This window comes from Oncorhynchus tshawytscha, linkage group LG30, assembly GCF_018296145.1.
Source record: "Oncorhynchus tshawytscha isolate Ot180627B linkage group LG30, Otsh_v2.0, whole genome shotgun sequence".
NCBI lineage: Eukaryota > Metazoa > Chordata > Actinopteri > Salmoniformes > Salmonidae > Oncorhynchus > Oncorhynchus tshawytscha.
This window is the reverse complement of record NC_056458.1, coordinates 20732353-20754979: the sequence shown is the minus strand read 5'-3', so window position 1 is coordinate 20754979 and position 22627 is coordinate 20732353. Positions and strand designations below refer to the sequence as shown.

The window sequence follows — 22627 nt, the reverse complement described above, 5'->3', positions numbered from 1 at the left end:
ATGATTTTAATCAATTTCATACAGTTATATGGTTTCAGGGTTGAATATTCTAATCATTAATTTAAACAGAAATTCCATTATCAATCCACCCTTAATGACTAAATAATACACACTGAGACATCAAACACTTTATGGAAACATACATGGTGTACAAGAATAATCCAAACCAATACATGTATGTACATTCGATATTCATCAATGACTGTTCTATGCCTATCCAATTATAACTCTTCCTGTTAGGATGTTTATTACAACCTTCCTAAAAAACAGTCTTAAAATTAAAAATTGTCCCACATTGGCTCCTCGTAGTTAAAAGAAACAAAGCCTTCTCCTAGGCCTGGAGCTCTGTATTCGTCATCCCACCGGTCGGAGCTTGGAATCGGTCCGTACCTTACCATCTGTTGCGTCATTGACCTCTCCAGAGTCCTGGTGATCAAACCTCTCACACATGGGACCAAACAGCATCCACACAGAACCAAAACATTCATACAGGTGAAAGTTGCCCACAACACAGTGATTATGACATTTTTCCATTTCCCAAACATACTGTCCAACCAATTTGTTAGAGAATTATCCACCCCAGAGTTCTCTGCTAATTCGTGAGCTAATGTGGTTAAACCAGCCAGGGCCTTGGTCACTGTCTGGAGCTGTGTTATTAAAAAATAAACGTACAGCAATGAACCCCAATCATTCTACCTACCCCGCCCTTTTCTGCCAATGAACATATCAAGAGTCAGTCTATTTTACCAGGTCATGAGGGAGGTGGCGGATAATTGGTCAGAGAACCCCTTTACTGCATCCCCAGTATCATTCACGAATCTCTGTTGATTATAATAGAGGTCATTAATCTAATCCACATTTTTATTTATTGTCAACCACCAAAAGAACGTAGTGGTAAAGTCTTCACCTATTTGATTCATAGCTTTGTATTAATCTGTAACTTCCCTGAGGATGCCAATAACATCCATCTAGACAAAGCTACTCCCATCCTGGTCAAAACTCCTCCTGTGCCTACTTTAGCCTCCTATAACTGGCTTCTGATGACTAACTCGAACTGGTTGGACCAATAACCACCCTTTTTGATAGTTTCTGTCGTATGCATCCTTTGCTGGTACGAGCCCACCCTACATCAGTTATAGGTGCTGTGAGGTTAAGAATCTTCTCCTGTACTTCCAAACCTAAGTCAGTCACATTAACGATTACCTTTCAGACATTAAAATCATCTATGTTCTCAGTGCCATTCTTGTATCTATAACACTGGTACTCATCAGGAGTTAAAGTGAACCGAGGTGGGTTGGCCGAGTACTTCAATCTGGCCAACCCAATCCCTGTAAAGTTATGTGCTTTCCTAGGGAATTGTTTAATGTTTACCTTAAATCCTACATCTTGATCTTCTTTGACTCCTTATTCTGTAAGTCACTCATCAGTGTGTTATATAGTTTATATTTTACTTCTTATCAAAGACAATGGCGTCCTATAATTAGTACCGGCAAGGTGGTGGATCTGGGTGTATCAGAGAGGTTTCCAAGACTAGGATGCAGCTCAGAGCCCCTACTCTTCCCAAAAACCGCCAACCCTCTCCTGCCCTTAGTCGGTCTGCTAGGTACCACCCCATACTCACACTTCTAGGATCACCCACAGTGATGAACGGTCGGGATAGCAAATCTTCGTTAAGGACCCTGTTGGTACTCGGTTCTTCTCCTAACTCTATGTGTGATCAACGGTGCCTATATGTGTACATACCTTCTTGCAGTGGCTAACGTGGACCCAAGTGACTCTCTCAGCTATTCTAATGGCTAATGGCTTAACAGATCCTGGTATGGGCCTTCCCAATGGGGCTGCTTCCCGTCTATTCTCCTCAGGGACTGGGTCCACACCCAGTCTCCTGGTTGGATTGAGTGAATCACCTTCTCCTTTGATGCACCTGACCTGACCTCGCCTTCTGGAAGATAGCGGGGTGAACATGCCGTGGCTCGGTGGCTGAGGTCTTTGATGATCTTCTTGGCCTTCCTGTGACCCCGGGTGCTGTAGATGTCCTGGAGGGTAGGGAGTGTGCCCCAGTGATGTGTTGGGCTGACCACACCACCCCCTGGAGAGCCCTGTGGTTGCGGACGGTGCAGTGATATAGCCCGACAAGATGCTCCCAATGATGCATCTGTAAATGTTTGTGAGGGTCTTAGGGGCCAAGCCAAATTTATTCAGCCTCCGCTGTTGCGCCTTCTTCACCACACTGTCTGTGTGGGTGGACCATTTCAGATTGTCAGGGATGTGTACGCCGAGGAACTTGAAGCTTTTCACCTTCTCCACTGTGGACCGTCAATGTGGATGGGGGCGTGCTCCCGCTGCTGTCTCCTGAAGTCCACGATCAGCTCCTTCGTTTTGTTGAAGTTGAGTTTATTTTCCTGGACTACTACGCCAAGGCTCTCACCTCCTCCCTGTAGACTGTCTCGTCATTGTTAGTAATCAGGCCTACAACTGTTGTGTCGTCTGCAAACTTGTTGATTGAAATGGAGGCTTGCGTGGACACGCAGTCGTGGGTGAACAGGGAGTACCCGACGGGGCTGAGCACTCACCCTTGTGGGGCCCCTGTGTTGTGGATCAGCGTAGTGGAGGTGTTGTTGCCTACCTTCACCACCTGGGGGCAGCTCATCAGGAAGTCCAGGACCCAGTTGCACAGGGCGGGGTTCAGACACAGGGGCCCGAGCTTAATGTTGAGCTTGGAGAGTACTATGTTGTTGAAGGCTGAGCTGTAATCAATTAACAGCATTCCTACATAGGTATTCCTCTTGTCCAGATGGGATACGGCAGAGTGCAGTGCTATGGCGATTGCATAGTCAGTGGATCTTTTGGGGCGGTATTTAAATTGCAGTGGGTCTAGGGTGTCAGGTAAGGTAGAGGTGATATGATCCTTAACTAGCCTCTCAAAGCACTTCATGATGACAAGTGAGTGCTACAGGGCTATAGTCATTGAGTTCAGTTACATTCGCTTTTTGGGTACAGGAATAATAGTGGACATATTGAAGCAAGTGGGGATAGCAGACTGGGATAGGGGAAGATTGAATATGTCCGTAAACACTCCAGCCAGCTGGTCTGCGCATGCTCTGAGGTCAGGGCTAGGGATGCTGCCTGAGCCGGCAGCCTTGGGATCGTTAACACTCCTAAATGTCATACTGACGTCGGCCACAGAGAACGAGAGTATACAGTCCTCGGGAGCGACCCGTGTCAGTGGCACTGTGTTATCCTCAAAGCAGACGTAGAAGGTGTTTAGCTTGTCCAGGAGCAAGACATCAGTGTCCGCGATGTGGCTTGTTTTCCATTTATAATCCGTGATTATCTGGAGTCCCTGCCACATACGTCTCGTGTCTGAGCCATTGAATTGCAACTCCACTTTATCCCTGTACTGACGTGTTGCCTGTTTGATTGCCTTACAGAGGGCATAACTGGACTGTTTGTATTCAACCATATTCCCAGTCACCTTTCCGTGGTTAAATGTGATGGTTCGCGCTTTCAGTTTTTTGCGAATGCTGCTATCTATCCTTTTGTTTTTTGTTTTGGATAGGTTTTAATCATCATAATGGAAACAACATCCCCTATAAACTTCCCGATGAACTCAGTCACCGTGTCAGTGTATGTGTCAATGTTATACTGAGAGGCAACCCGGAACATATCCCAGTCCACGTGATCAAAACAATCATATACAGTAATTGTAGGGGATGGAAATACATGGGAAATACATGGTTATTCAAAAAATAGAATCTCTATTAACATTTATTGGGTCATTCAAACGAGCCATCTCCAGAGTTGGTGTGTCAGTGAGGTTTGTGTGATGGAGGCTGCTGATTGGTGGAGATGATGAATCCAGAAAACCCACGCTGTCAGTCACAGGGGAAACCCAGTCAACCCCCCCCTCAAACAGGTCAGCATCCATCCAGTGATCTGATGTTACATTAACCACTCTTCTTCCAAATCATGCTGTATTAAGGGCCAGAGCAGCTTATTCCCCTAGCACAATAACACACCATAAATGATGCCTGTGTCAGTCAGTGGTCCCTGTAGTAGGCATTAGCAAGGTATGTGTGTGTGTGCGTGTGTGCGTGTGTGCGTGTGCGTGTGTGCGTGTGCGTGTGTGCATGTGTGCATGTGTGTGTGTCCGTATACTAATGAGGCCCCATGGTGGCCAAGTTGTGTATGTGTGTCAGGAGACTAGTCCACCCTCGTTACCATGTCAATGCATGGATGGATTTGTTTACCAATACCAGCCAAGGCCAGAGGCAGACTAGACACTCCTGTCTCCTCAACCGCCTATATCCTTCTGTTAGTCTTATTCTATCTTTCTCCCTTTCAAAGAAACTTAACCACTGCTATTTTATATCACTCTAAGGCAGATGTGGAAACATGTGATGACTGGACGCTACTTGGAGCTCCACAGACATGCGGCTTCAGCCTGGCAGACTGAAATCCTTCGACATGATGGGATTAACACACAGGATTAGATTCCCTGGTTGTGATTACTGTTAGATTACTGTTTTACTGTCAAGAGGTTCACCCTGAGGGCAGCAGCAGCGATGGCGGTGGTGCTCTGGGTTGTGTGAAGCAGTATTGGAGCTCTGCTACTGATTACTGTGATGTTGGGAGGGTAGGCCCACTGTAAATCTGTTACTAAATGTATCAGTGCTGTATTGTACTAAGAGCTCCATAGGGAGTCTGTGTGAAGTTTAGAGAAACAGAAACACCATTTGTTTTTTTTGGTGTGTCTGGCCAGCCAGGTTTCCTTCATATGGAAGCAGTTTCCTGTGTGAGGTACATTAGACCTGATGGCAATACCCCTTAGTCCCCATAGTGACATGGGATCTCCAGTCTGCTTAGACCAACCTAGAGGAAGTGAAAACCAGGCAATGTTGTCGTTACACACAACCGTCTGGGCTCTGAGATGGAGGGTTCTTTTTCAGTAGGGGACCCGGTGTGAACAGTCTGAAGGGGAAGCACAGCACATGGGTGGTATACCCCATCTCCGCCCCTCTCCTCTCCACCACTGTGGTCCCAGAGGGGGGGCAGGGTTACGGGCTGAAACTGTAAACACTGAACTCTGGAGATGGAGGATAAAGTTGAAGGCACACACAGCTGGTGCCCAGGCTGGTGTGAGAGAGGGGGAGAGAGAGAGAGAGAGGAAGGAGGAATCTGGCCCGGGTTGATGAATGCAAGGCTTTAATTGCTCCCCAAGAGAAGAGGTTATCTTTTTTTGACTCTCTCTTTTCTCTCCTCATAAATATGCAGGGTTCAAACCAACGCCCCAAGGGTCAGGTGTATTAGACCTGACTACAGAGTGCTGTTAGTTAGCAGTTCAAACCAGACCCAAATAGGCCTACATGTGTTTCCAATACACTTCCTATGAATACTACCCCAGCCACCACAGTCTGGCTGTCATTTGTCCCAGTGTTGGTTCATTAAGACGCACCCGATTAGTATGGCTGAAGAGTTGGGAGTGGAGCTAGGCTGATATAATAGTGAGTGATGTAGCTGCCTAGGCATAGTCTCAATGGCCAGTGCAACATCGCCCTCTGCTGTTGGTGTACCATTACACAGGGCAAGAGAGAGATGTCGGCATAGAGGACATGCTTCATTTGTGGTGGGTTATGCTTGTGTGTGTGTAAATTTAGTTAAATACACTGAGTTTACAAAACATTAAGAACACCTGCTCTTTCCATGGCATAAACTGACCAGGTGAGAGCTATGATCCCTTATTGATGTCACTTAAATCAGTGTAGGTGCAGGGGAGGAGACAGTTTATTAAAGAAGGGTTTTTAAGACTTGAGACAATTGAGACATGGATTGTGTATGTGTGCCATTCAGAGGGTGAATGGGCAAGACAAAAGATTGAAGTGCCTTTGAACGGGGTATGGTAGTAGATGCCAGGCGCACCGGTTTTAGTGTGTCAAGAACTGCACCGCTGCTGGGTTTTTCACGTTCAAAATGTTTCCCGTGTGTATCAAGAATGGTCCACCATCCAAAGGACATCCAGCCAACTTGATACAACTGTGGGAAGCATTGGAGTCAACCTGGGCCAGCATCCCTGTGGATTGCTTTCGACACCTTGTAGAGTCCATGCCCTGAGAGCAAAAGGGAAGGTATTCCTAATGTTTTGCACACTCAGTGTATATATTGAAAAATAAAGTTGAGCATGTGCATTTGATATAAGCAAAGCCTAATGAACTGTGAAATGTTCAATTTGATCACCATGCAGGCCCATTGGTTCTCACTCTCCGTCTCTGGCCAGGCTTTTATAAGCGTTCTGAAGCACATCAACATCCTCCGGATTGTCGCCATCTGTTAAAGATTACTCCACTTGGTTCAGTCCGTTCCTAGCAGGAACTATTTGATTTTGTGGTTTTAGAGTTCCCACTTTATTCCACGTGTCAAGTTTTTGTGTAAAGCCGACATCTTAGAAGGGCCTTTTTTTGAGGCATTTTCAAAGGGAAAGCCAACAGGCTGTGGCAGCGGTGTTGGGTCCTGGTCTGTTTTAGCTCTTACTGTTGTTACTTCTTTGGGGCTGTTCTGGGGCTTCTCTTGGGCTGTGTAGGTGAAGTGGAGGAGAGCGAGGCGAGGCGGAGGCCCTTCCCCGAGCCCCAATAACCCCAGAAGCCCCTTTCTCTCTCTGCCATGTAGTGTTGTGATGTATGAATCCCCCGGCCAGACCTGACACTGCCCGCCCGCCCAGTGGGGCCATTTGGAACCCCACACCCCCTGTGAGGACTGAGAAGGAAGCCCTGGCAACAGAGGCTGCATTGTTCAACCTTCTTCTGCCGGCCCACCATAACGTAACCCTACCCCGGGGGCCCGCCGCAGTCCAAGAGGGGGGATATTGGGTTGTCCCCCCTCTAAGCCGAGGGGCTTGTTGAGAGAAGAGCGAGGCAGCTGACTGTTTGGGCGGCTCAGCTCTGTTCAAATAAACAGCTCAGGTCTAACCCCCCACCTCTCCTCTCCCTCCGAACCCCTTCTTCTAATGCCCCACATTCCAGCCTCAGAAGGCAGCAATCACACAGTCAGAGCTCATCATCATTTGTGGTGTTATTAAGCCAGTTATTTTTAAAAGGGGAAATGGTTGTGCGGGCTTAGGGAGAGTGATAGAGAGAGTGTGAGAGAGAGAGAGAGAGAGAGAGAGAGGTTGGGGTGGCCCAATTCCTTGGCTTCCCTCCCTCCCTTAGGTGCTGCTGGTGGATAGATAGATACGTAGATACATTTACAGCCACATCAGCGGGCCATGCAGGCCACAATGGCGGGGAGGGGAGAGGGACGACGGTTTGTGTGCTCGCCCTCTTCCACCCTGGGTGTGCTGTTAATCCAGTCACTCTGAAACCTGAGCCCGGGGTAATGAGAAAGCACATTACATACACAACACACACACACACAGGCCCTTAAATGTACATGGAAAGCTAACATTAATAATGAGGAGAGATTGACTTCGTCACTATTTGTATTTGTGAGAAGTATTGACATGTTGACGCACCGAGCTGTCTAAATGACTAGCACACAGCTTGGACACCCGTGTGCACACCCCACAAGACATGCCACCAGAGGTCTCTTCACAGTCCACAAGTCCACAAGAGACTATGGGAGGCGCACAGTACTACATAGAGCCATGACTACATTGAACTCTATTCCACATCAGGTAACTCATGCAAGCAGTAAAATTAGATATACCTTATGGAACAGCGGGGACTGTGAAGAGACACACACACATGATAACAAACACACTATACACACATGTACACATTCATTTTGTGTTGTAGATACTGTATTTGGTGGTAGAGTAGTGGCCTGAGGGCACACACTTAATGTGTTGTGAAATCTAATGTCATGTTTTTTTAAATTGTATATAACTGCCTTCATTTTGCTGGACCCCAAAAAGAGTAGCTGCTGTCCTGGCAGGAAGTCATGGGGATCCAAAATAAATACAAATAAAATACACACACATTCATAGAACTGTTTTAGGAATGTTGGCATCCCATCCCTAATCGTTTTCTTAAGAAAAGGAGCTACAGTTGAAGTCGGAAGTTTACATACACTTAGGTTGGAGTCATTAAAACTTGTTTTCAACCACTCCACAAATGTCTTGTTAACAAACTATAGTTTTGGCAAGTCGGTTAGGACATCTACTTTGTGCATGACAAGTCATTTTACCAACAATTGTTTACAGACAGATTATTTCACTTATAATTCACTGTATCACAATTCCAATGGGTCAGAAGTTTACATACACTAAGTTGACTGTGCCTTCCAAGAGCTTGGAAAATTCCAGAAAATGATGTCATGGCTTTAGAAGCTTCTGATTGGCATCATTTGAGTCAATTGGAGATGTACCTGTGGATGTATTTCAAGGCCTACCTTCAAACTCAGTGCCTCTTTGCTTGACATCATAGGAAAATTAAAAGAAATCAGCCAAGACCTCCCAAAAAATTTTGTAGACCTTGACAAGTCTGGTTCATTCTTGGGAGCAATTTCCAAACGCCTGAAGATACCACGTTCATCTGTACAAACAATAGTATGCAATACTTTTTGGAGAAATGTCCTCTGGTCTGATGGAACACAAATAGAACTATTTGGCCATAATGACCATCTTTATGTTTGGAGGAAAAAGGGGGAGGCTTGCAAGCCGAAGAACACCATCCCAACCGTGAAGCACAAGGGTGGCAGCATCATGTTGTGGGGGTGGTTTGCTGCAGGAGGGACTGGTGCACTTCACAAAATAGATGGCATCATGAGGCATGGAAATGATGTGGATATATTGAAGCAACATCTCAAGACATCAGTCAGGAAGTTAAAGCGTGGTCGCAAATGGGTCTTCCAAATGGACAATGACCTCAAGCATACTTCCAAAGTTGTGGCAAAATGGCTGAAGGACAACAAAGTCAAGGTATTGGAGTGGCCATCATAAAGCCCTGATCTCAATCCTGTATAAAATTTGTGGGCAGAACTAAAAAAGCGTGTGTGAGCAAGGAGGCCTACAAACCTGACTCAGTTACACCAGCTCTGTCAGGAGGAATGGGCCAAAATTCACCCAACTCATTGTGGGAAGCTTGTAGAAGGCTACCCAAAATGTTTGACCCATGTTAAACAATTTAAAGGCAATGCTACCAAATACTAATTGAGTGTAAACTTCTGACCCACTGGGAATGTGATGAAAGAAATTAAAGTTGTAATAAACTACTATTATTCTGACATTTCACATTCTTAAAATAAACTGACCTAAAACAGGACATTTTTACGAGGATTAAATGCCAGGAATTGTGAAACACTGAGTTTAAATGTATTTGGCTGAGGTGTATGTAAAGTTCCGACTTCAACTGTACATCACATTTTATGTAAGATATATTTAGCCCCAGTCATAATCGTTGAGGATATAGAAGCAGTGTTTTTGCCAATGTTAGCTCCTTCCTTCCACCATTCTAAACAGAGCGGGCTAGACTGATGGCTCTCTAGGGGCATGTCTCTCTCTTTCCATCTCCATCTCCCTCCCACAGAAATCAAGTGGTGTCAATGTGTCGAGTAGAGCTGTCACTCCCCTGATTGCAGCCAGTCAATTACTCTCACTCACACCCCTCTGGATAAAGACACTCAGAGAGAGAGAAGGATAGAGAGAGGGAGGAGTAGAAGGGGTGGGGGGGGGACTAGATGGACTAGGGATTGTTACTCGACACCACAGGCGTGCCAAGCTTAAATGCCCCTCATTGCTGCATGCTGGAGCGTCTCATCAGATAGAAAGAGAGTGAGGGAGCCGTCTGCCCCACTAGAGTAGCCCTGTCCTGCTGTAAGGACACACAGCAGTCACCCCGTGGCTGTGTGGTATGACCTGCTGGGCTGGGTGGTTCTGTGTGTGGTACGAGCTGCCCTGCTGGGTTTAAACTGACCCCATTGGGACTCTATGGAGCTGAAGGAGCCTCTGTCTGTCTGTCTGTCTGTCTGTCTGTCTGTCTGTCTGTCTGTCTGTCGGCAGAGAATAAGAAAATAGAGCCCCACACACAGAGGACATATGGCAGGACAAAGCACACGACTGAGGTGGCAGTTGGACCTGTAGACCGGTAGGGTTTCTGTGTGTGTGTGTGTGTATGTGTGTGTCAGAGATGTGAGAGAGACAGAAATGGAGAAAGGATGTTATTGTGTACTTAACCTTAAGTTGTTAACTCAACATGGGAAATCCGGAGCTGAATCTACTTAGTGTCGAGAGTATATGTTGCAAGTTAAAATCCTTTTTCAAGTGTATGCCTTTGAATGTACACACCACCTGACAGTACATGACAGACTCCTAGACCACCTCACTGCTCATGTTAAGGCATTCAAAAAGCATTTGTAGTAAAAGTCAACCGGCAGATTCTGAGATTAAAGTAATGGTGAGAATGGTAAGAAAGGACATCTCTGTGGTGGGTGGGGGAGGGGGAGGGGGGGGTCCCTCAGACTGCTTTGTGGTAATGGAAGTCTATTGTCCTGTCTCAGTCTCAGTGTCGGTCTCTGGGGCCCAGGCTGTGAATGAGCTGAGTGAGAAGTGACAGAAGCATCACGGGTGGCTAGAGAGGTAAAGCCCACCGCTGACTGACAGAACTGGACTGTTCGTGGTGGTGAAGGCCTCTTAGCAATTCCTATCTCCCCGGAGAGATACGGGGTTTACAGAGAGAGATAGAGAGGGATAGGGCCACCTACTATCACTAGCAAATATATCAGGGCCTGAAAGGAGGCATCTCAGCTGCCTTGCTGCCAGGTCCAACACTCTCTCTGTCTCCACAGCTGCCTTGTGTTGGGGTGTAATGTTACTCCACTATGACAGCCAGTAAGTAGCACTGTAATCCATTTATGTGTTATTATTTCACAACAGGTTGGTGATAGAGAAATGTGACAGTGGCAGCCAAAGCTGCAGTAGGCCTGTCAGCCTGGCCATACTGTGTGTGACAACATAGAAAGATAATTACTAAACAGACATTCCCATTCCCAGAGTTTTGACATTATATTTCTATGTGTGAGAACAACCACCTGTGACAGTGTGCCCATCATCAGGGCCCTGTGGCAGGGCCCAGAGCCTGACCTCATCTCCCATGGGATATATAAAGATTTGTTCTCTAAAGGGTGAACACTGTCCTCACCATTGGGCCTGGAAACCAGATACCCACCACTGCCACCGAGCCTAGCGTCCTCCTACCTCACCCCCCTAGTCCTCACCCTTAGGGCTCACTCAGGCCTGCGGTGTTAAAGTGGCTAACAGTGGAGCCAGCACATATCCCACATGCTGCTGGAGTGAGAAATGGACAGGCAGTCAGCCATAGGAAAGACAGACAGTCCAGAGCCATTATGAGTTGGTGTAATCAGAGCTGAGCTGTGGATGGCTGAGATTCAGAGGGCCTGGAATGGTAATGGTAATGACTGCATTACGATGATGAAGACTGAGACTGATTGTTTGTGTCAAGAGATTATATGTGTGAATGGAAGAAGAATAGAAATGATTTGTCAAGGTGAGTTAACAGGTTGGTCTCTCCTTTCTCGTTTCTGTCTGTTTCTCTTCAATTCAAGTTGATTGCTTCATTGGCATGACATTCAGAGACGTACTGCCAAAATAGCGAGAGCATTTGACCTAAAACTAAGGCATCTTAAGTTTCTCTTTCCAGGCTGCGATATTTTTGCTAGGGGGGAGCGATATTGGATTCTCTCCTTCTCCCTCCCTCCATCTATCTGGCAGTGTCTCTCCCATGTTTTTTTCTCTCTCTCTCATTCTCTCTCTTACCCTCCCTCCATTTATCTGGCAGTGTCTTCTCCTCTGAGCCCCTCAGGCCACTGGTCCTCTCACATGGCCACGCATCTGTCACAAGAGCTTAGAACAACAGTCAATGGGGTTAATAGACCCATTATATTAGAGTACTGCTGCCTTCTAACGCAAGGGGAATCACAGCTATATACATCAGAGCAGAGGCAGTTAACTCCCTCCATTGGTCAAACACACACACACACACACACACACACACACACACACACACACACACACACACACACACACACACACACACACACACACACACACACACACACACACACACACACACACACACACACACACACACACACACAAACAAAATAATATCATTAATACTACACACGTGCACAAAATGTTTTCACTAATGCATACATTTCATCCATGTACATTACATGAATTTCTTCATTTATGACATTGATCTATTATATGAGCTACAGTTTCAGCTCTATGGCTGCTTTCGTTAATTCTGCAGTTCGTTAATGCCGGGGTGTGCCTTACTACCGAGGAATACATGAGTCTGTATTCACACTGAAACGCAACACGTGTAACACTTTCCCCAAGACACATATCCAGAATAGCTTTCCTGTCCTCTCTCTTACCCCCGGCTTTATTTCTGTTTAACTTCCATTCCCCTGCGGTTAACAGCTCTGGTCCCCCAGCGGGATGTAGCCTGGCCCTCCTGACCCGGGGTGTAACCCACACCCCTCTGGCCCTGTTTTTAGAGCCCTGCTGACGTGAATCAGCACAGCCGGGCCAGCCAGGGGACCCTCCGTCAGTGTCAGGCCCAGTGGCGGGGCCCCATCTGGGGCATGTAGGACATGCATACCTGGATGATGTGTGCACATAGCTGCAGGGTGCTCTGGGACACACTGAGACGTGGATATGGGGATCAGAGGCATAGTGTTACAGCTCTCACCCCCTCTAATGCTGTTAACGTCTTTAAACCTGAGGGGATGATACTGTCTGCAGGATTCCCTGGCTGCCTGCTTTGGCATGAACCCTGAGGTGAGGTCAACCAACTGCCTTCTGATAAGGTTACTGACATAGAGCTTTTAGCTATTCAGTAAATTGATATTACAAGTACAAGTCACTGGTCGTTTAGCTTACAGCGGTTGGCCTTGTAAAAATGTGAGTGATCTGTCTGACTTTAAAGCAGCAGTCAAAGTGTAGCATAGTAAACTGCATTCTTCACAGACTCTGAGCCTTCTCTCAGTTCTTCTGGAGAGGTGCATTCTGGGCCATGTCCCATCAGACGTGGAGGTTCCCTCATGGCACCACCAGACAGACTGTTGTGACGCCAGGGTTCCCTATACTCTACCATGGTGGAGTACTTCAGGAGCACCAGGGAACTCAGTGGGGGAGTTGGGCTCAGCAGCCATCTGCTAATATGAACACTGGAGCTTTCCCTTTTACTTGTCTTTCTGGAGAAAGAGAGATGGAGAGATGGTGAAGAAGTAGAGTATCCTGAGAGAAAGCTGTAGATAGAGACTGCCGTGTATGTGTGTGTGTGTGTGTGTGTGTGTGTGTGTGTGTGTGTGTGTGTGTGTGTGTGTGTGTGTGTGTGTTAAAGATGTCTGACGTTCGCCTGACTACAGTCTTTATTAGAAACAAATAAACACATCTACTCTCACTAACTGACTCAGGGTCTGCGGGGGACACCAGTCCACAAAGCTGAGGATGAGGTCACTCAATTTAACACACTTGGTAGACCTAAATGAAAACCCAATTTTCGCTGTCTAACCAAATACAAAGCCAAATGTTAAGCTACTTTCTTATTTCTTTCTTTACGAGCTAAATTGTTTCCTGAACGGAGGTTGCTCTGTGGCCTAACCGCTTATAGAATAGTGTTTCTGCAGTAGAATAAAATGCATGTTTTATTCAGAGTGCATCTGGAAACACAGTTAGAGTAGTGAGAGTTCTCCCCAGATCCCTCGGCATGGGGGAATCTGATTATAATTCATGTTTACAGAGATAGACAAATACAAGATGTCATTTTCTCTTTGAGGAGGGCAGGCAGTCCTGTAGTCGGCTTCAGCTCTGTGTGAAGAACTGTAGTCGGTGGTATTCAGCTCTGTGTGTACATTAATTGATTTGACTTTAGGAAACCTCCTGGATTTATTTGTCCGTTTTGGAGGGGGAGAGCAGGGATAGGCACAGCGGGGGCGTGGGTGGGAATGGAAGGTGCCGGGGGAAAGAGAGCGGCAGGCTCTCGAAACAACACCACCATTGTTTAAGTGTATAATTGTGGGTCCGGCTGGAAGGCGAGAAATGGAGAGAGAGAGAGAAAAAACACCCACGATAACGTCTAGACCGCATGAATCTGTTTCTTATGATTGTAACTGAGCCTTGAGTTCAGTGCAGTGCAGTCCTTAGTGGAGCATTGGGTTAGTTGGCTGCAACACTAAGCAGGATGCAGAGAGATGTTTCCCCTGAAGCATGGTTAGAGACTGACTGACTGCCTGACTGACTGACTGCATGAATGACTGCCTGACTGCCTGCCTGACTGACTGACTGCCTGACTGACTGCCTGACTGACTGCCTGACTGACTGCCTGACTGGGGCAGAATCTGCTAACGATGGCAAGAGAGAGAAAAATAAAATACATACAGAGAGAGATGGAGAGAAAGAGAAGATATATAAAGGGAATAGAGAGAGAGAGAGAAGTAAAAAGGTGAGAGCTAGAGAGAGGGGGAGTGAGACGAGGGGAGATTCTCATTTGGGCAAAAGACCGTCCTCCGTTCTCTCTCCATGACCTGGAAGTCGATATGTGGTCAAGGAGTGTGTCATATCCTTTAAAGTCAAGCGGAAGTGTCCTCCCCTCCTTGATAGCCACCTCCCATTGAGGATACTTGTGTATCCTACCGCAGAAGAGTATTGAAATCTACCACATCCCTTTGAATCAGCTTTTGTTTTGTCAGTGGAGAAAAACATACACACGTTTAAAAACAATATGCTACTTATTGATTTATCTATAAAATGTCTTGCTTAGACATTTATTTTGGGACATACCCCTGTAAACATAATGACATGTGAGTGGAGAAGGACTGTGTCATTACAAACAAGCACATTTACATCTACTTTCACTTTCCTCGATTAACTTTGACCTTTTTCCAAAGGAGGCGAGAGAGGATGTTCTCACAGGGTGGGGTGTTTTTACCATCCACCTGAAACCGCAGAGTCATGGCCACTGCCTCTTACGTTTCCCCTCCCCAAAAGACAAACAGACAACATGGTTCAGCAACCGCCGCAGGTTAACTGCTGTTGCATCGCTTTCTGCCCTCTCTCGCCCTCTCCCCCTCTCTCTCTTTTTTTTCTCTCTCTCTGACAAGGTGAGGTTAACCAGGGTTGGCGGTGTTTTTCTCCACATTTCCTGGCAGTGTGTTTCCCCTCAGTAGCACCTGTTTCCTTCTGCCTCAACAGGTGCACAGCTGTCAGCACAACACAGCTGTCAGACTGTATATATCTTGTTTTTCATACAAAACATTTTGACAACGTTAACTAAAATGATCACCTTCCCTCAAGCTTCCTAGCCCTGGTCTTGAACCCAAGCCTAAGTGTTCTACGGTTATTTTCGTTCAATGAGAATGTTTTGTGTCCTCTGTGAACCATGAGGGGCTCAGTATCACTCGAGCACATAGGCTGCTTCTGCTGCTAACGAGACATTTCACCCTCCGATAACTGTTGCATACTGGGATTTTGACACTGAGCAAGCCAGACAGTTTGGTCTCCTCTGAGGCTCCTGTATCTTGCATCATGGAGTCTGGGTAGTGGCTAGATAGCCTCATCGTTTCACTTCCCCTCTCATCATCATCATCATCATCTTCCTCACCGTGTCTCTCAGACCAAAACCCACCCATAGGCTAGCCTGATGACAGTTCTGTTTTGTGCTGTCTTGCCAACTGTTATGGTCATTGTCACGCCATAGGAGTTGGCAAGACAGCACAAACAGAGCAGGGACAAGGTTATCCCGGGCCAGCGGAGAGACAGACTCAGTGAAGAAGTCTATCCGGCCATTTGGGCTCGATAGAGCATGCACTACTGATCAAAAGTTTTAGAACACCTACTCATTCAAGGGTTTTTCTTAATTTTTTACTATTTCTACATTGTAGGATAATAGTGAAGACATCAAAACTATGAAATAACACATATGGGATCATGTAGTAACCAAAACAAGTGATAAATAAATCAAAATATATTTTATATTTGAGATCCTTCAAATAGCCACTCTTTGCCTTGATGACAGCTTTGCACACTCTTGGAATTATCTCAACCAGCTTCACCTGGAATGCTTTTCCAACAGTCTTGAAGGAGTTCTCACATATGCTGAGCACTTGTTGGCTGCTTTTCCTTCACTCTGCGATCCAACTCATCCCAAACCATCTCAGTTTGGTTGAGGTCGGGGCATTGTGGAGGCCAGGTCATCTGATGCAGCACTACAACCACTATCCTTCTTGGTAAAATAACCCTTACACAGCCTGGAGGTGTTTTGGGTCATTGTCCTGTTAAAAAACAAATGATAGTCCCACTAAGCCCAAACCAGACGGGATGGCGTATCACTGCAGAATGCTGTGTAGCCATACTGGATACCAGCAATGCACCCCCACACCATAACACATCCTCCTCGATGCTTCATGGTGGAAAATACACGTGGAGATCACCCACATCACGTCTCACAAACACACGGCGGTTGGAATCAAAAATCTCCAATTTGGACTCCAGACCAAAGAACTAATGTCCATTTCTGGTCCAAGCAAGTCTCTTCTTATTATTGGTGTCCTTTAGGATGGTTTCTTTGCAGCATTTCGACCATGAAGGTCTGATTCACACAGTCTCCTCTGAACAGTTGATGTTGAGATGTGCCTGTTACTTAACCTTTCTAGCGTCTAGCGGAACCCCTCGACAACATTCCGCTAATTCAAAATTCAAAAATATTATTCAGAAATATGTAACTTTCACACATTAACAAGTCCAATACAGCAAATGAAAGATAAACATCTTGTTAATCTACCCATTGTGTCCGATTTCAAAAATGCTTTACAGCGAAAGCACAACATATGATTATGTTAGGTCATAGCCAAGTCGAAAAAACACACAGCCATTTTTCCAGCCAAAGATAAGAAAAAGCAGAAAAAAAGATAAAATTAATCACTAACCTTTGATGATCTTCATCAGATGACACTCATAGGACATCATGTTACACAGTACATGTATGTTTTGTTCGATAATGTGCATATTTATATCCAAAAATCTCAGTTTACATTGGCGCCTTACGTGCAGTAATGTTTTGATTCCAAAACATCCAGTGATTTTGCAGAAATACTCATAATAAACATTGATAAAAGATACAAGTGTTATTCACAGAATTAAAGATAGACCTTTCCTTAATGCAAGCGCTGTGTCAGATTTCAAAAAAACTTTACGGAAAAAGCATAATCTGAGAACGGCGCTCAAAACCCAAAACAGCCAGAGGAATTTTTGCCATTTTGGAGTTAACAAATTTAGAAACAACACCATAAATAGTCACTTACCTTTGATGATCTTATTCAGAAGGTACTCCCAGGAGTCCCAGTTCGACAATAAATGACTGATTTGTTCCATGAAGTTCCATCATTTATGTCCAAATAGCCACTTGTTGTTAGCGTGTTCAGCCCAGTAATCCATCTTCATGAGGCGCAGGCACTTCATCCAGACAAAAACTCAAAATGATCCATTACAGTCCATTAGAAACATGTCAAACGATGTATGGAATCAATCTTTAGGATGTTTTTAACATAAAACATCAATAATGTTCCAACCAGAGAATTCCTTTGTCTTCAGAAAAGCACTGGAACGAGAGGTAACTCTGTCAGGAGCGTGCGTCATGAGACCAAGGCACTCTGCCAGACCACTGACTCAGTGGTCTCATGAGCCCCTCCTTCATAGTAGAATCCTCATTCAAGTTTCTAAAGACGGTTGACATCTAGTGGAAGCCGTAGGAAGTGCAACTTTATCCATATCTCACTGTGTATTTGGTAGGCCAAGCTTTGAAAAACTACAAACCTCAGATGTCCCACTTCCTGGTTGGATTCTTCTCAGGTTTTCGCCTGCCATATGAGTTCTGTTATACTCACAGACATCATTCAAACAGTTTTAGAAACTTCAGAGTGTTTTCTATCCAATACTAATATAATATGCATATATTAGCATCTGGGACAGAGTAGGAGGTAGTTCACTCTGGGCATGCTATTCATCCAAAAGTGAAAATGCTGCCCCCTATCCCAAAAAGGTAAAACTCTATGAAGCATTTACTTGGGCTGCAATTTCTGAGGCTGGTGACTCTAATGAATTTATCCTCTGCAGCAGAGGTAACTCTGGGTCTTTCCTGCGGCGGTCCTCATGAGAGCCAGTTTCATCATAGCGCTTGATGTTTTTTGCGACTGCACTTCAAGAAACATTTTAGAGTTCTTGAAATGTTCTGCATTGACCGACCTTCATGTCTTAAAGTAATGATGGACTGTCATTTCTCTTTGCTTATTTGAGCTGTTCTTGCCAAAGTATGGACTTGGTCTTTTACCAAATAGGGCTATCTTCTGCACACCACTGCTACCATGTCACAACACAACTGATTGGCTCATTAAGAAATAAAGAAATTCCACTAATTAACTAAAGAGTGTGCAAAGCTGTTATCAAGGCAAAGGGTGGCTTTTTGAAAAATCTCAAATCTCAAATATATTTAGATTTGTTTAACACTTTTTTGGTTACTACATGATTCCATATGTGTTATTTCATAGTTTTGATGTCTTCAACATTATTCTACAATGTAGAAAGAAAATAGTAAAAATAAAGAAGAACCCTTGAATGAGTAGGTGTTCTAAAACTTTTGACCGGTAGTGTAGCTAGGCTGTCTGCTGCATTGGTTTTGTGTGATTGATGCGATGGAACCCCTGACTCCATTGGATCCTGTGGTTGAAGGCATGACGTGTGGGTTAAGAATGTGTGATGGGGCTATTTAGGTGAGGAATGGGACAGAGAGACGGCGAGAAGGGGACATGGACGGAGTGTTGGGAATGGGATGTCCCAGAGGTCTCTACCCCTATAAATCTGTCAGGATGGTCTCCAGGGGTCGGACTCCGTCTCAACACGGGAGAGGAGGAGGAGGGTGAGAGGGAGAGAATAGTGACAGGGATTTTATAGCTGAAGGACAGGTGTATATGGAAATTCATGTGGATGTGCATTATTGTGTAATCATTTGATATATCAGGTTGTAGGCTGTTGTAGCAATCAGTGCTAAAATAAATACTGAAATGCCAGTCCCCTCACCCACCCTTTTTCCTAGTAGTGTGTTCTCAGTTTTGTGCCATACACAAATCAAATCAAACTGTATTTGTCAAATGCGCCGAGTAGACCTTACCATGAAATGCTTACTTACAAGCCCTTAATCAACAGTGCAGTTCAAGAAAGAGTTAAGAAACTATTTTCCAAATAAACGAAAGTAAAAAAATATAAAAAGTAACACAATAAAATAAAAATAACGAGGCCAAATACATAGAGTACCGGTACCGAGTCAATGTGCGGGGGTATAGGTTAGCCGAGGTAATTTGTACATGTAGGTAGGGGTGAAGATAATAAACAGCGAGTAGCAGCAGTGTACAAAAAAACAATTGGAGGGGGGGTGTCAATGTAAATAATCTGGTGGCCATTTGATTAATTGTTCAGCAGTCTTATGGCTTGGGGGTAGAAGCTGTTAAGGAGCCTTTTGGTCCCACACACCCTGACCGACCCCACTCTAACCCCCTCAGTTTCCCTTGAGCCTCAAATCTAGCCCCTGGCTTCACCACCTCTAACCTCCAACAGGCGTCAGTCATTTATTCCCCATCCTAATGTGATATAAACCACCACCACAACCCCACTACTACAGAAACAAGAAAGATTGTTGGGAAAGGAAAACAGCAGGGCTGGTGCTTTAAAGGAGCCAGCGGGGGGATGTATGTATTTGTTTCCAGGGATCAAGGAAAAGGACAAATTACCCCTCGTGGGAGATTTACACATCTCCTCCTCTCCTCCTCCTGGCCCAGGAGTCTTCATTATGAGAAGAAGAGACACCTTCTTTTCAACGTGTTAGCACATTCTCAAAACAAGCCCAGGGACCTCAGGGGGGAAGGAAATGGGGAATGGATGGATGGAGAATTGGGAGCTCTCTCTCCATCCATCCATCTATTAAGCCAGTGATGTTTTCTATCTAGAAAGAGCCTCTGTAGAATGGTGATGGCGTGGAGCAGATTGGCGTGGACAATAACATGGATCTGGTCTGAGGATAGACAGACACTGATTGGTGTGAGTTAGGACAAGCTTTATGCGAGTCAGTGCCATAGTAGACTACAGAAAACGGAACTTTATGGAATTTTAAGTTGGCCTTGCGGATCCTTTAGAATCAAACATTTTGCGGAGGATTATGCTCCTTGCTTTGCGTCCCTCCTGTATTTAGTACAGTGGGTATTGTGTAGGCTATGTGTAATGATCTGATAACGTGTGCTAGTGCAGAAGGAAACGCTTCATCTGGGAAGAATGTATCTTGTGCTCTCCAGCTGACAGGTGTCCTGTCCCGTCTCTCCAGGAAGCAGCAGTGGTCAATAGTTGTTACAGCAGATAATAGATATTGGCACCCTGGTCTATCTGGTGCCGGTCAGCCATTATCTGACCTGACCCCTAATGATGGTGTCGCATGGGTGCTTAAATCCCTGTTAAACATTGTACTGCTAATGGAGGGGCTCGGTATGGAGCCTGAGAGAGAGGCAGGATGGCTGGGATGCAGGCTGGGGCTCAAGCGTGGTCTGTTCTCTCTCTGTAGGCTAGCTCTCTGTTGTATTACTGCTAGGCTGGTCCCCAGGGCCCCTGGTTCTTCCTCTATGAGGCTGGGGCCCCTGGTTCTTCCTCTATGAGGCGGGGGCCCACAGGGACCAGCCTAGCAGTAATACTATAGAGGAAACCACCTCAGAGGCTTCAGCCTGCTATAATGGTGCTCCAGAGGGCTGCCTGCCTGCCTCACAGCCACGGCTCTGGGGAACCAGTCCAATCAACAGCTCTGAAGAGATTTGTGTGTGTGTGTGTGTGTGTGTGTGTGTGTGTGTGTGTGTGTGTGTGTGTGTGTGTGTGTGTGTGTGTGTGTGTGTGTGTGTGTGTGTGTGTGTGTGTGTGTGTGTGTGTGTGTGTGTGTGTGTGTGTCCAGAGATAAGTGTTAATTACTGGTTGTGTATGCATTGTCATCCCCTATGAGTCTCTCCGCTCTTGCTCATAGAGAGTTGACTGCTGATGCTACAGCACAATGTCTGTCTGAGTAGGACCCACCGGCCATTTAGGTCTTGCATACTGTATATAGTACCATCAATGGACTTTATCAGTGGACTGTCCTGTAGAAATAAGCAGTTTTTATGTGTAGTGTTTTGAGGTACTTACCAGTTATTATTTGAACTATGAACTGTGACTGAACTATGAACTGTGACTGATGTACTGACCAGTCTATATATTTGTGTTTCCTCTCCCTGTCAACAGTTCCAGATTTCAGCGTCGATGCGCTGTCCACCAATGACATCCAGGAGCGTGGCGGCCTGGGCCTCCCCAAGGTGTCAGGCCTAGAGCGCAGCCAGGAGAAGAGCCAGGAGAGCTGCAAGCACGTCCCTGTGCCTCCCCCCGCTCCCAGTGCCCCCAAGCAGCCGCTACCCCCGCAGCCCTATACGGCTGGCCGCCCTCGGCCCCTGCCTCTGTCCCTACCCACCTCCCAGGCCCAGCCCTCTCTCCCCGGTCCCCTTCTGGCACAGGCCCCGGTCCACCAGCCCCCACGCTCAGAGGCTTCTCTCAGGCCTCAGATCCCCGCAGCCCTGCCTCTCGCTCAGGGACCAGAGCCTTCGCAGGCCCCCCCGCCCAGGCCCCAGCGCCAGTCTGAGCCACTGTCCCACCCCCGGCCTCCGCCCAGTGTGCACCCACACCCCGCCCTACTGTCCCACCACCCCAGCCAGAGCCAGGCCGGGCCTCAACGCCTCCCCTCACACTGTGGGGCCCACCCTCGCCCCCTATCTGCCTACAGCAGCAGCCTTAGCCTTAACGGCCTCAGGTGAGTCCCAACACACTCTGTTTACACCAAGATATGTAGGCCTGTTTAAGCTCCAGTAAATTGATGTTATCTTTTGTTTGTGTGCGGTTTTGATATTGAGTAATGTAACGAGAAGACCCTTTCAGACCCTCTTAAAGTATTCAAACTCTGATCTTATATCAGAATATAAATGATTGGCAAGAACAAGCCTTGAATTAGCATTGAGGTGAAACCCCCCCAGCCATACAACATCACTGATTCTCACCAGGGTGGGAAAACCACCGCCAGTCCAGCTGAGCGATAAGTGCCTTGGATTGTTTAACCACCCACATTGTCATCTGCTGCTAAGGAGCCTCCAGCTCTCTACCCATCTCTATTAATCAGCTAGCTGTTCCATTACCGATAGTCAAGCACTGAGCATTAATTCAGAGCTCCAGGATAGCTCCCCCAGAGTCCCAGTCAGCCCCAGGGAAGGCTCTCCCTCTGAGGGAGGAGCTGGCTCTGTGTCTGACTCCCTCTGCCAGCGTGCCAGTGTGTCAGTCAGTGTGCCAACGGGTCTGGCAGACTGTGAATAATCACGGGGTGGTTACAGAGACAGGCGGCAGCTGCAAATGAGCTTTGGGGCTTAGCTTGTTAAGTTACTGCTACATGACTCTGAGTCTCAGAGAGACAAATCCACACACACAACACAAGGCTCGCTGCCTTCCTTTTTTCTGCATGTACCTCTGGAGCTGCTTAACTACAGAAATGTTTGAAAACAGATGGTGTTC

General features: G+C 46.2%; 1 protein-coding gene across 1 annotated transcript in view; it reads left to right on the top strand.

Moving 5' to 3' along the window:
• The window catches only part of LOC112233389 (autism susceptibility gene 2 protein), a 461350-nt gene that overhangs the window by 425984 nt on the left and 12739 nt on the right, over positions 1-22627 (top strand). Inside the window, 1 exon segment of the mRNA XM_042309687.1 lies at positions 21320-21878. Coding sequence (XP_042165621.1) covers positions 21320-21878 — 559 coding nt within the window.